We start from the raw sequence: 12,900 nt of genomic DNA on the forward strand, positions 1-12,900 counted from the left end.
GTTGGGGCATGTGCACAAATAAGGCTATAGTTAAAAAACTTTCCCTTAATTTGTAGCCTACATGTTCTGTGAGATTTTGCCTGGAAGTCTAAAATAAGATGCTTCCTTTTTTTATTAACAATAAAACATGTTCCAAACATGTGACTCTTCTTCTGACAACTATAGAATACAACATGATCCCTCTTTTCCATGACTCCTTTACCCAACCACCTCAGTTCTTGTAGAGCAGTGATATCTAGTTTATAGCTATCTAGTTGTTCAAGTAGCATTTTTAGTGCTCTGGCTCTGTAAAGAGATAATACATACCAAGATCCAATTCTCAAATCCTTTAAACATTTTCCAGGTCGTCTTGAATAGGTCCGTCTGGCTACTCTTTCCTCGGATTTCTGATCAATTTAGTTTTTACAGTGTGAGGTCGTTAGTCTCACGCCCAACCCCCAACCTGGAGGACCAGGGTATCCCTCTCTGCCTGGCTCCTACCCCTTGACCTGTCTGGCATGGGTGGCTCTACCAGTAGCTATGCTACCGCCAGCATAGCTCCCAGGATCTCAGGAGCTCTCAAATCCCACCACCACGATAAGGTGGAGATACCATTGGTGGGGCACTTTAATCTTTACCTATTAAAATTTTACATAATGTCACATTTTCTACCCACCCCTTTGTGAATACAGAGAATAGGAGACCCTCACCATCCTTCTGAGTGCAAGCCAAGATGTGGGTCTCCTCAGCTAGTCATTGTCTTCATCACATCCCTGTTTTATTCCTAGAGATCCCTGCCATATTATTTGTGATGTACAGATTTACCCAGGTAAAGTGTTAACGGTTATGGTTCTATTATAGAAAGCCTGCAACTTGTCGTGTTTTGTGATGCCAGTTAATGTTAATACATGATGGCTACTTAATTGATGGAAGTCAGCTTTTATGATTACAGTCTCTTTACCCCTTTTTCACCTTACAAAAATAATGGAACGTAATGCCATGCTACATAATAATTTTTAGAAGACTGCTAATTATATAGCTATATAGCTATGGCATAGCATTATATTTATATAGCTATTTTTATTTCCATATCTGACCAACTTGTTTCTCTTACCATAATCTAATCCACTAGTTTATGGTCTAAAACTCCCAATATATGCCAGGGTGTTCCCTTAAGAACTGTTACATTAATTTAGATTGAGTTACTAAAGTCTTTCTTTCTCAGTGGGCAGTAATCTTTTACTTGGTGCCACTGTGTTATGTTATTATATAATATTGTATATTTTCTGACATCAAAATATGACAGCAAAACAAAGGATAAATGCTTATAAAGTTTTAATTTTATATCATACACTATATAATATTAATTGACTAAGATTCATTATTGGAAATTTCTGCCCTACTCACTAATGTTAGACAACCAAATTGTTTATTTTTTGTAATTCTGAAACTGTGAAAAGACTTAGCAATAATGTTTACAGAACTGGATGACTATGGCAACAGCAGCAATGGAAACGGTAACTGTGGAGCTGGCGTGCAGGAGCGAGAGGTGTGGTGCATGGAGGCACATGATAAGCGAGTGCCAGATTCCAAGTGAGTGACAGTGTGTATCATAGTTGTGTGTCTAGTTGTGCAACAATGGATACATTTCCAACATGTTACGTGATTGTGTTCCAGTTGTCACCCACTCCAGAGACCAGTCTCAAATCGTGAATGTTGGCAGGTCTGCCCTGTGGATTGTCATGTGTCTCCATGGTCAGAGTGGTCAGCCTGTCCCCAGCAATGTGTGCCAGGTGAGCGGAAAGTGTCATAATGTACCACGTCTATTGGTGTCTTGCCAGTCTCTAGCAGAGTGTGACAGAGGTTAACTAGACAGCTACTGTAATGGTAAAAATGCATGCTTTCTCCCTTGATGACTGTAGTCATATATTTACATGTAGTGGAAATGGCTGAAAAGAGTATATAGTACATCCACATTTTCTTAAATTCAGGTAGGATACATGCATGTTCATTCCTGTTTAAGACACCCATGACATTTTGATATCATTGGTTATTCAATAAAACTATGCAATTGCAGGTTGAAATTCATATCTCCTTTCATCCAATTACTACATGACAATATTTATTAAATAAATAAAATGAAGTCTTTTTTCAGTACTTTCTATAGCTATCACTAAATAAAATAAATGCAGGGATATTACTACTGAAGACTTCTGTGAAGTTCTTATCAAGATGGCATATACAGGAAAAAGACATTCAGTGCCCATTAGGCAGGAGGCCAGCTAGTCTTCAGAGTTGGTCTGGATGTGGTGGCAAAGAGAAAAGACTTTGCATCTGCAGGATTTGAAGCCTGATCTTCTGGCCTGTGGCCAGTGACTTTACTGACTGAGCTATCATGGCTTACACATGTGATTGTAAACTATGAAGAGCATGTGTATGCCAAGGTAGGGGAAAATATCATTTTCATATCTAATGAAAGCTGAATTTAAATTTAAATTTAGCACCGCTTATGTGGCATTTCTTAAATCTATAAAGGCTTTGGAGACTAGTGCAGGAAGGAGTCTCAACTGCTAAGACATACCTTTAAAATCAGAAGCTTAATTACAGAAAATTAAAAGTTTCTGTATTAATATTGAGACAGTAAATGTTGGCAGTATGTAGAAGTTATTGATAAATGTAAATAAATATTATAACTCTTGTGTTCTCAAAGATGCAAGTAGTGAGGTGCGAGAGGGAGAGGTGGCCCCAACACAGTCACGACATCGGGTGGTGCTTCGGTGGCCTTCTGGTGGTGGGGCAAGTTGTCCAGTTTTGGAAGAGCTACGCCCATGTCCTCTGTCTGGTGCCCGCTGTCGTCACTATTTATGGGGAGAAGGTCCTTGGTCAGATTGTCAACTTCCAGCAACAGTGGAGTGTGGAATGGGCTATCGTACACGTGGTAAGCAGAGCTGAGTGGCTAGACATGCAGATGTACACGTATGGTCTGACAATTAATAACCAATATGTCAATGGACAGCACTGGTCAGTTAACATGTGACTACTGATTTTCAGTTTTGTGACAGACAGTCACTGAGAGTCAGTTTGTTTTGAAGTGCAGTAAGTACAATGCTTTATTTGGAAGCAACATGGGAGATAAATTAGTAGAAGAGAGGATCAGAGTACCACCAATTCAAGAAAAATGCCACCAATATTTACAGAATCCTTCAGCAATTTTATGGAGATGGTGTAATAAGTAAATGCAGGATTTTTTATAGGTTAATTAGCTTCAAGATAGATTAGAGAACTTCGCAAATTTGGTGATCTAACAGCTTCATGAACTAATTGACATATAGAAACAATGATTAAACTGTAAGAGATAAGAATACAGCACAACAATTAATTAAACTAGTTCAAAATCTTTGTAGTTTTTAAACCATTGTGTACTTCTTAGAGTAGCTGTGTGTGATGCAAACGTTTATAGGTAACTAGTGCAGTGTTTCAAAAATTTATTCTCTGGTGACCCGTTCTTTAGAGCAGATTGATTTCTGCAACAGTCTGCAGCCCCCTTTGCTCAAAAGAAGCTGTAAAAGACCATCTCAGTCTCTATATTGGAGGAGGGGAAAACTTAGAATTGTATAAAACATGAGCATCTATGCCTATGAGATATAACAATGCAGAGTCCATTTAAATTCACCTTGTGTATCAGAGGAACATGTCACCTCCATCATCCAGGTTGAAGAGTAAGCCACGCAAGAAACCAGCATGAAGTAGGCAGCGAGAAAAACCATGCTGGTTTCTTGCTTCCTTATTCTTCAACCATAAAGATGGATATGATATGTTCCTCTGAATCATCGATCAATTATCAACAGAATATTGGCATTATACTCCAGAGGACTGACCTATTTATAACCGAGAACCTAAAATCCTAAGTGATAAAAAACATTTGTGTAATCCACCCATGACTCCCATGGGGTTTTAGGCCATTAGTTAAGAATCAGTGAATTAGTGTGAAGAATATCCTTTCTAGATGAATGCATAGACAGAGAAAGAGGTAGATAGTATCCTAAAACAGGAGTAAAAAATTACAGTTGCCTGGTGGCTAATTTCAGACATGGTGTTTGGGAGTGGCCTTCCTTATTTCTGGCAAACTCGTTCAGTCACTTTCATAGAGAAAATGTCAATCCATAGTTAAAATCAACAATTGGTAAGTTACAGCAATTAATTTCTCTTTTAAATTAATCTCATTATGTCACATGTTATACTGCAATTGCAAACGTTTAGGACAAGCAGTATGTTAGTAGGGAGAAATAATATTGCACATTCATAAGAGGCAAGAGCTACAACAATGTGCCAGAAAACACTTGTCTGCCTATTTCTGGAAACCAAAATATTTTTCTTCCTATTAGATTTTGACATATTTTTTGACTCCTGTTCTGAACCATTTCTTTGAATTCTGAGGAAGCTAATATACTGTATATTTTCCCATTAAAATCCCAAGAGTGATGCATTTTATAATGACAGTATTTTCCCTAACTACGTGTCTGAGAAAATAGAAACTCAGAAGACAACTAAAGTAATTTTGTAATGTGGCAAGCCTCAATTTTTTATCAGCTGTGTGGTGCTACAAGAACCATCAAAGTGTTAAGGTGGAACCCAGTCTCTGCTTGGAGCGAAGCAATGGGACCGCTCCTAGCCAGTCAGAGCCCTGTTTTGTAGATTGCCAATGGCCATGTGTACTGTCTCAGTGGACAGAATGGACATCATGCACCCAGGCATGTACTACTCGTACAAGAACAAGGCAGCTAATCGGTGAGTGCCACTTTCCAAAGTTAGTTTCACTGTTTTTGTTACTCTGGTTTACTCTTTGTTTTTCGCGTCACCTTTTACTTTTCTACATTGAGCAATTTCTAAGAATTTATATAATGTTTCATAATTTTATATTTCAGCAATCACTTACTTCTTTCTATAATGCAAACACATGCAGTGCAGTGATTTTGACCAATTAATGGTTGCCTGATGATGGCCTTGTGAGGCCGAAACATTTTGCAGCAAATAAACAGGAAATGTGATATTCATGACATATTATGAATTTTAAATGTAATTGTAAATTACGTTTTAAAATAAAACATTGCATTTGCTTCATAGAAGGAACTAAGTAAATGAGTGATATAAAATGTTTGATTTGAAATGTATGTCAAATATAATGACTTTGCTTTACAAATTATAATGTAACCAACTATACAATAGTACACTAAAATCTCCATTTAATGTTCCTCATTTTAAGGTCTTGCATCATTTAACATTTACTTTCAGTGATCATAAATCAGTAATCTGAATGTGAATATTCCTTCATTTAACATTTCCCTCAGTTTTGTGTTTTCCACTGCATCCCCAAAGCAGCCTTACTTTCAGTGTAGCAAACATTGTTTAAGTGATTTCAGTGATGAATATCTACTGATAGGCAGAGGGACAGAACATTTCATACATTGAATGGAAAAACTATAAAGTATCTAAGCACAGCTGGAACAGTTCCCTTCGCATTTTTCAAGTACATAATGAGAACAGTTCTGACATTGTGTTTGTAGGACTCTCAGGAACACGAGCTGCATGCAAAGATGCTGGGCTATTCCCCCTAGTAGAGACCCAACCCTGTCCATGTGCTCGTTACACTCTGCAGCCCACTGGACCCTGGTCAGACTGCATACTGGAGGGTGATGGAGTGTCAACTTCAGTTTCTGCAAATGGTCGAGTTGCTCTTGGTGTATGTGGAACTGGCTCAAGGTTCAGACGCATAGAGTGCTTGGATGCTGATGGGAATCTGGTGGAGCCAAGGTGTTTGTCAGTTTGGATAGCAGTGTGGATGATTAAATGGACAAAGGGATGGATGAATGGATGGATAGTAGCATGTAGATACATTGCATATGAGTCCTCTAAAATTTTTGTCACTGGTTGTTTTATTATAGTACATTTGTGTTTGTTTTATGTATATTGAGCAATTATGTTAAAAAAATATATTTTCTGGTAATCCCATGTTTTGTTTTGACCTCAAGGGAAGTACATACTATGCACTGGCAGATACATGACTATTGACAGTTTGCCAGTATGTGTAATGTGCATACTGACTGAAAGAAAAGCACTGGGTTTATTTAACAATTACTTATATGGATTCACGAGCTATGGGTTGGATGGCTGGGGTTTGATTCCTTGTAGGGTCAGGATTTTTTCTCTTCTCCATATTGTCCAGACCGCCACTGGGCCCACCCAGCCTCCTATCCAATGGGTACTGTGGACAGTTTCGCCAAGGGTGAAGAAGCCTCTGGATGAAGCTGTCCACTCACGTGCATCTAATGCTGAAATAAAGAATGGTGATGCTGTATCTCCACTCCCTGATGTGTCTTCATGGTGCGGTGCTTGATTAGTAAAGCAAAGAGAAAACTTTACCCTTTTTTTTTTACCTTTACATGTGGATTCTCTAAAAAATTGTCACTTGTCATTTCATTACACTATAATTATTCTGGCCTTAGTTGTATTTGTCACATTGCTAGCTAATGAGAAGTCTCATGATTCCTGCGCTATTTGTGTTGTACTGGTCATGAAAATTATTGCATTTTTTAAGATGAAATACTTTTCTTTGATATCAGCCATTGTTTGCATGTTAAAGGATGTCTAAATGTATGGTCCAAACATGAAAGATAATAGACTTGAAAGGATTCTGACAATGCTGTATGCTCTACAGCACTATCAGGCTTATTCTGGACTCTGTCCATCATTTGGTATATAGAAGGCAAAAACCACAACATTTCGGAGACTGGATCTGTCTCACTGGATCATCCAGTGTTTGAGACTAGCTCTTTTTAACGGGCCCAACTGAATAGGTTGACGGAGACAGGTCCAGTCTCCTAAACACTGTGGTTTTTGTTTTCTATATACCAGACAAAGGATAGAGTCCAAAATAAGCCTAATAGTTCTGTATGAAAGATAATCTTAGTTGAATGTTGGCACTTTGTGTAATGTCATTTGTATTTGATTAACCATGCTTACAAGCCTATAAATCCACATTGGTTTTAATTACGGTGCAGAATGGAGGTAATTGTATTCATAATCTCCTTAGTTGCAGTGTGGTCCTGTGAGTGAATTGTATGCTGATTTTTTATCTGACTGTCATGAGAGTGCTACTAATTCTAGTGATAATTTATGTAGTAATGTAATTGTGACCAGAGTAAGACATAAAAGAGTCTCTACGAGTGATCTGTTTCTGAAGTAATCCAAAACAGTTGATGATATAGCAGGTTTCCCATGTTTCTGCCAATATGCAGGAACAAGGTTTTGTCTTCTCCCACTGAGCTATATCAGTTTTTGTAATATAGTTTAATTATAGAAATTAGAAGTTCAAATATTTGCATGGAACATTTCTTTCTGTCTTTGTATACTTTCCATCTAATGCACTTTTCTGAAGGCGTTGATCATGAAGGAGAGACAATTGTGAAGGTATCCCCCCCCCCAAAAAAAAATTATATGAAACATGAATTATATTGCAGTCTGTGTGGAGGGGATTCAGGACTCGAGGAAGAACCTTGTCTGATTTCGTGTCCAAGTGACTGCCACCTTAGTGAGTGGACTGCTTGGGGTGATTGCAGTGCCATCTGTGGACCAGGATTGCAAAATAGAAGCAGACATGTGAGCTGAATGTATAACATCCTTGTTTCCTTAAGCCTTGTCGTACAGATTTAAAGACCCAGTGTAGAATGCATGAATTGCATTTTTTATGTAGGTTTTCATAATAACATCTGTATCTCAGGAAATATTGTACTGGAATCAACAAAAAACCACATGGCAGTGAATATTAAGATTTTGGACTTTTGGTATTGACACTGTGTTTTGGACGAACCTATCTCCATCTTCAGTGTAGGAGGCTATTGTGCTCTTCCACACTGAAGATGGAGGCAGCAGGTTCCTCTGCAACATTGGTACTTTCCTACCAAGCCTGATTACTTAACATCCCAGCAGACCATAATCTCAGTATATCATCTTGTTACAGAATTGAATTTTATCTGTTTAGGCTTCAAAGGAAATCATAATTGTACTAGATATTTAATATTGAAGGATTTTAGAACAATATTTCCTGTTTCAGCTTTTAAAACTGTTTGGAGTCCCCTACCAGAAGTAATTGGACACTTCATATATTGAAACATTTATTTTTGTTAAAAGAAATTACAAATATATATATTCCTCGTAAAGACAAGTGACAACAATGCTTTATTCTTTGTTAGTTTTTTTATTATCCCACTACAGGTTTCAGCTCTAGTCCACCAGCATCAAATGGGTGATTACCACATAGATACACAGCTATCCTACAGTAGATAAGTTAACACTATGTAGTGTTGTATCCATAATTAAATTTACAATTCATTAAGAGCACTATGCAATAGATTGTCCTAAGATGACAATCAAGATTAAGAATAGAGAAATATTCTTAATTTTAGGTTGATGTAATGAAATAAGAGGAGCTAGAATTACTTAGATGTGTTTCTTATTCCTCTGTTGTAAAAGGTTAAAATATAAAACGTGTAAATGATATAATGATACAAATTCCATCCCAAGTGCAAACAATATATTATGTGTCCTTGATCTTGCTCCTCTACACTACATGTTTCGTCCTCAGACGGCCATCATCAGGTGTATAACACTCACGTTGCTGTCACACTGCACCCAGCCCAAAATTTAACATTTAAAACACTTTCCTTATTATTATCAACATCTACTTTGTTGATACTGTCTGGTTTGTAGATTATTTTACACACGTTAATTTTGACGTTCCTGTAGTAGCACTATAAAATTTTTAGTTCTAATTTTAAAATCCTACACAGGAAGACTACACAGGGTAAGTACAAATAACAATATAAACACATAAGAAAACATTACGTACACAGGATAATAATACGAATATATTTATATATTACAGATAACACCTATACAGTGTGGAAACAAGAACTAGCCGCTGCAGCACTTTAGACATAGGGAGAGTAACCCTAACAATTTTAAATTTAAAATTTAGAGAAAAATTTTAAAGGATTTTAAAATTAGAACTAAAAATTTTATAGTGCTACTACAGGAACGTCAAAATTAACGTGTGTAAAATAATCTACAAACCAGAGAGATATCAACGAAGTAGATGTTGATAATAACAAGGAAAGTGTTTTAAATGTTATGGACTGGGTGCAGTGTGACAGCAACGTGAGTGTTATACACCTGATGATGGCCGTCTGAGGCCGAAACATGTAGTGTAGAGGAGCAAGATCAAGGACACATAATATATTGTTTGCACTTGGGACGGCATTTGTATCATTATATCATTTATCGTATGGAGTGCAACAGGATGATTAAATATAATATTATAAAATGTGTATTTTTTCCAGATCAGAAGAATGGCAAAGGTTAAAATGCTCATGACATTAGTCATCCACACTCAATTCAGTTTAGACTCAGCTAACAAGAACACACATCTTTCAAAACATATCTATGAAGAAAGGCACTGCTCTGATAACAAACCAGTTGAACAAGTGTTTAATTATAGAATTTATTTTCAGTTGTTTACTGTCCACCATGCAACAATCTCAAGATTTTAAAATTCACTGCTGCATTACCTGTTTCAGCCTACTCAGCCATCATCAGGTGCATTGAAACTTCAAGGAACTGCTGTGTCTGCCATAGTACTGCAATCCATGTTTTCATATGTACAATGCTTTTAAATGAAGTCAATGTAGTTTCTCCTTCTGTGCCACATGTATTATCTTTTTTAGTATGCCTGTTGTCTATGATAACATTACACTGCACACTTGATAGGCAACAGGCATACCAAAAAGGACAATACATATGGAATAGAAGAAGGAACTACAGTGATTTAATTTAAAAACATTTTAATATTAATCACAGTAATGTGAAAAGTAATGCAATTCACCTGAGTTTCAACACCCCTGATGCTAGCCAAGTAAGCTGAAATGTACTTTTAGTGCAGTGAAGAATTTTAAAAAGGGTTGGATTTTAAAATCATGATGTTGGTACATGGTGGATGGTAAACAACTGAAAATAAATTCTATTATCAACTGTGACAGGATGCAAAGATACAGTGTTTAATTAATGAACATGTACCCACTGGAGGTACTGTCATCTACATTCATCAGGAAAATACCTTGATATTGTACAAACATTCAAATTACACCAAAATTGACATTTCTAAAAAGCTTCTGATTTCACCCCATCGCCCTACAACTATTAAATATGTCTCCTTATTCTTAATCTTGAGTGCTATTAAATGACCACCAATTGGACTGTGCTTCTAATGCACTGAAAATTTAGTGATTGTTCTAACACTAGGTAGTGTCAATTGATCTATTGTATGACAGCTGTGAACCTTAAAATGTGTATACTGACTGTTCACCTCATGGGGGTTTATTAGAAAAAATATTGTAGTTGTATAATAAAAGATACCAGAGTGGTATAAGTATTGTTATCATTTGTTTATGTGATGGATAGTTATATCTATATATCTATAAACACTGTTAAAAAGACGCTGGCACAATGCAGCTCATGAAAATTTTGTGTTATGATTTGTTGTGGCAGGTTGTGCAGCCTTCTTTGAATGGTGGGCGCCCTTGTGGATTACTGATGGAGCACAAAATATGCAGCCAATCATGTGAGTCATTCCATTGGGTGGCAGGAGGATGGAGTGAGTGTCAGCTCATACTGGCTGACAGGAACAGGGGTTGTGGGACAGGCGACCAGTACAGACAAGTCAGGTAAAGTGTCACCATATGACCATCCGCTCAATTGGAAAAAGAAATGGGATCTCATGGTCACTTTCAAGAGGCATGGAGTGTTTTGTGAGTTTTGAGAGGTAATCAATTAGTATGGGAATATTCGGAATGCATAATTCATTGTTATGGTATTTTATTTATAGATGAATGGAAGTTACTTGTATGTAATATGATTGAAAGAATGTCAATTCAGTCATGCTTGCGGTAGTTTACTGAACAGTTTATAAAACGGTTCTAATGAATATTTTTAAAATACGTAGGTCATACCGAAAGTCATGAGCAACTTTTTTTTGCATGCAACTTGGGAACAGCAGATGAAAGAGAGTATGGTGGTAGGCGAAACCAGCTGTTTTGTTAAACTTGAGTGTGTTGTGATATCAATAGCTTGCATCACGTGACCAGTATCACTCCTAAAAAAATGTCCAACAACAATATGTCGTTTTGCCAGCGTGCTGTCATCGAATTTCTTGTGAAAGAGGAAATCCCTGCTGCAGACATTCACCAGAGACTTCAGTGTGCTTATGGAAGTGTGTGCATGGGTGTGAGCAGTGTTCAAAAATTGGTGAAACATTTTAAAGCTGGGAACACCAGCATCGAAGATGAGCCTCGGAGAGGTCGTCCTCGAACAGCCTCAACTGAACGCAACAAAGAAAGAGTGGATGAGATCATTCAAGATGGCAGGCATGTGACTGTGGACACAATAGCCTGATAAAACTTGGAATAGGGCACAGTGCAGAAGAGGAGATGATTGAAAGCTTGGGCTATAGGAAAGTTTGTGCTTGTTGGGTCCTGCGTTTATTGACCGCAGACCACAAAGGTCAGCGAAAAGCCATCACCTCAGAACTGCTGCAGAGATATCGACACAAAGGTGATGATTTTTTGCTCTGTATTGTAACAGATGACGAAAGCTGGTTTCACCATTTCGAGCCTGAAATGAAACGGCCGAGTATGGAATGGCACCATTTGCATTCTCCATCAAAAAAAGAAGGCAAAGACAGTGCCATCAGCTGTGAAGGTGATGGACCCAGTCTTCTGGGATGCAGAGGGGTTTATTCTGGCCGAATTCCTGGAACCTGGACAAACCATCAATGCTGCTTGTTATGTCCAGACGCTGCACAAGCTCCATCATGCATTGCACGATAAACGTCTGGGACGAAACATCATCATCCTGCATGACAAGTTTTCCCCCACGCCGCTCGCCTCACATGGGAAGCAATTGCAAAGATGGGGTGGGATGTTCTTCCATACCCTCCTATAGCCCTGATCTGGCACCCTCCGACTACCATCTTTTTGGATTTGTGAAGGATTAGCTGCGTGGACAACGTTTTGAGACAAGGGAGGCAATTCAGAAAGCAGTGCGTCAGTGTCTTCGGATGGCTGGAAAGGAATTTTACAGAAGGGGAACTTTCAAACTCCCAGAACCCTGGGAGAAATGTGTACAAAGAAGTGGCGGTTACAAAAATAAAGAAAGGTCTGTAGATTGAGGTGGTGTATTTGGTTTGTGAATAATAAAGCATGTTACTTTACAAAAAATTGTTGCTCATGACTTTCAGTACGACCCTCGTAGTAACCATATGGTTTCAGAAATATTTCACTTTCTCTTTCACTAAGGCACAATGCTCTGTAAATTTTTTCTCGTTTCCGTCCTACAATTGCCATGTATCAAGTCCATGACTGGCACAGAAGCGATGTCCAAATGCCCCAGAATTCAGAATTATGTTATTATTTATAACTTCATGCATATCAGTCCTCACACTAGGAAATTTCAGCTTTCATAAAATATTTAAATACTATTGGCTACAGTTGAAAAGTCCACAGGATTCAAGATATTTGCTGTCAGTTCCAGATGACACATGTATATGTTACATTTGAAGGAATTTTACTCTGATACACATTTACCTAAAGTAGTAACAGGTTTTGTAAGTTTTCAGAAACACTAAAAGTGTTGAAGAAAGCAGTCTTCTAGGATTTGGCACCATATATATGTGGTGTTAACCGACGTTTCGGAGGAACGTATCGCCTCCATCTTCAGGGTAGAAGGAAAAAATAAGAAATCCGCAAGCAAGTCAGCAAGTCATGGAAGCCTCTCATCTGTTCTCTTAACCCCCCCCCGGGATATGACGCCAGA

The 12,900-nt window shown here is 37.8% G+C and overlaps 1 protein-coding gene across 5 annotated transcripts in view; it reads left to right on the forward strand.

The window, feature by feature from the left end:
* Positions 1-12,900, forward strand: part of LOC111864797 (thrombospondin type-1 domain-containing protein 7B) — a 245,009-nt gene that overhangs the window by 207,362 nt on the left and 24,747 nt on the right. For all 5 annotated transcript variants that reach the window (XM_023852328.2, XM_023852339.2, XM_023852312.2 and 2 more), the window contains 7 exons: positions 1,461-1,572; positions 1,657-1,772; positions 2,690-2,917; positions 4,570-4,767; positions 5,544-5,790; positions 7,497-7,635; positions 10,579-10,754. In XM_023852328.2, coding sequence (XP_023708096.1) covers positions 1,461-1,572; positions 1,657-1,772; positions 2,690-2,917; positions 4,570-4,767; positions 5,544-5,790; positions 7,497-7,635; positions 10,579-10,754 — 1,216 coding nt within the window. The remainder of the gene's footprint in view (positions 1-1,460; positions 1,573-1,656; positions 1,773-2,689; positions 2,918-4,569; positions 4,768-5,543; positions 5,791-7,496; positions 7,636-10,578; positions 10,755-12,900) is intronic.

The sequence above is a fragment of the Cryptotermes secundus genome, unplaced genomic scaffold, assembly GCF_002891405.2.
Source record: "Cryptotermes secundus unplaced genomic scaffold, Csec_1.0 scaffold579, whole genome shotgun sequence".
NCBI classification, from domain to species: Eukaryota; Metazoa; Arthropoda; class Insecta; order Blattodea; family Kalotermitidae; genus Cryptotermes; species Cryptotermes secundus.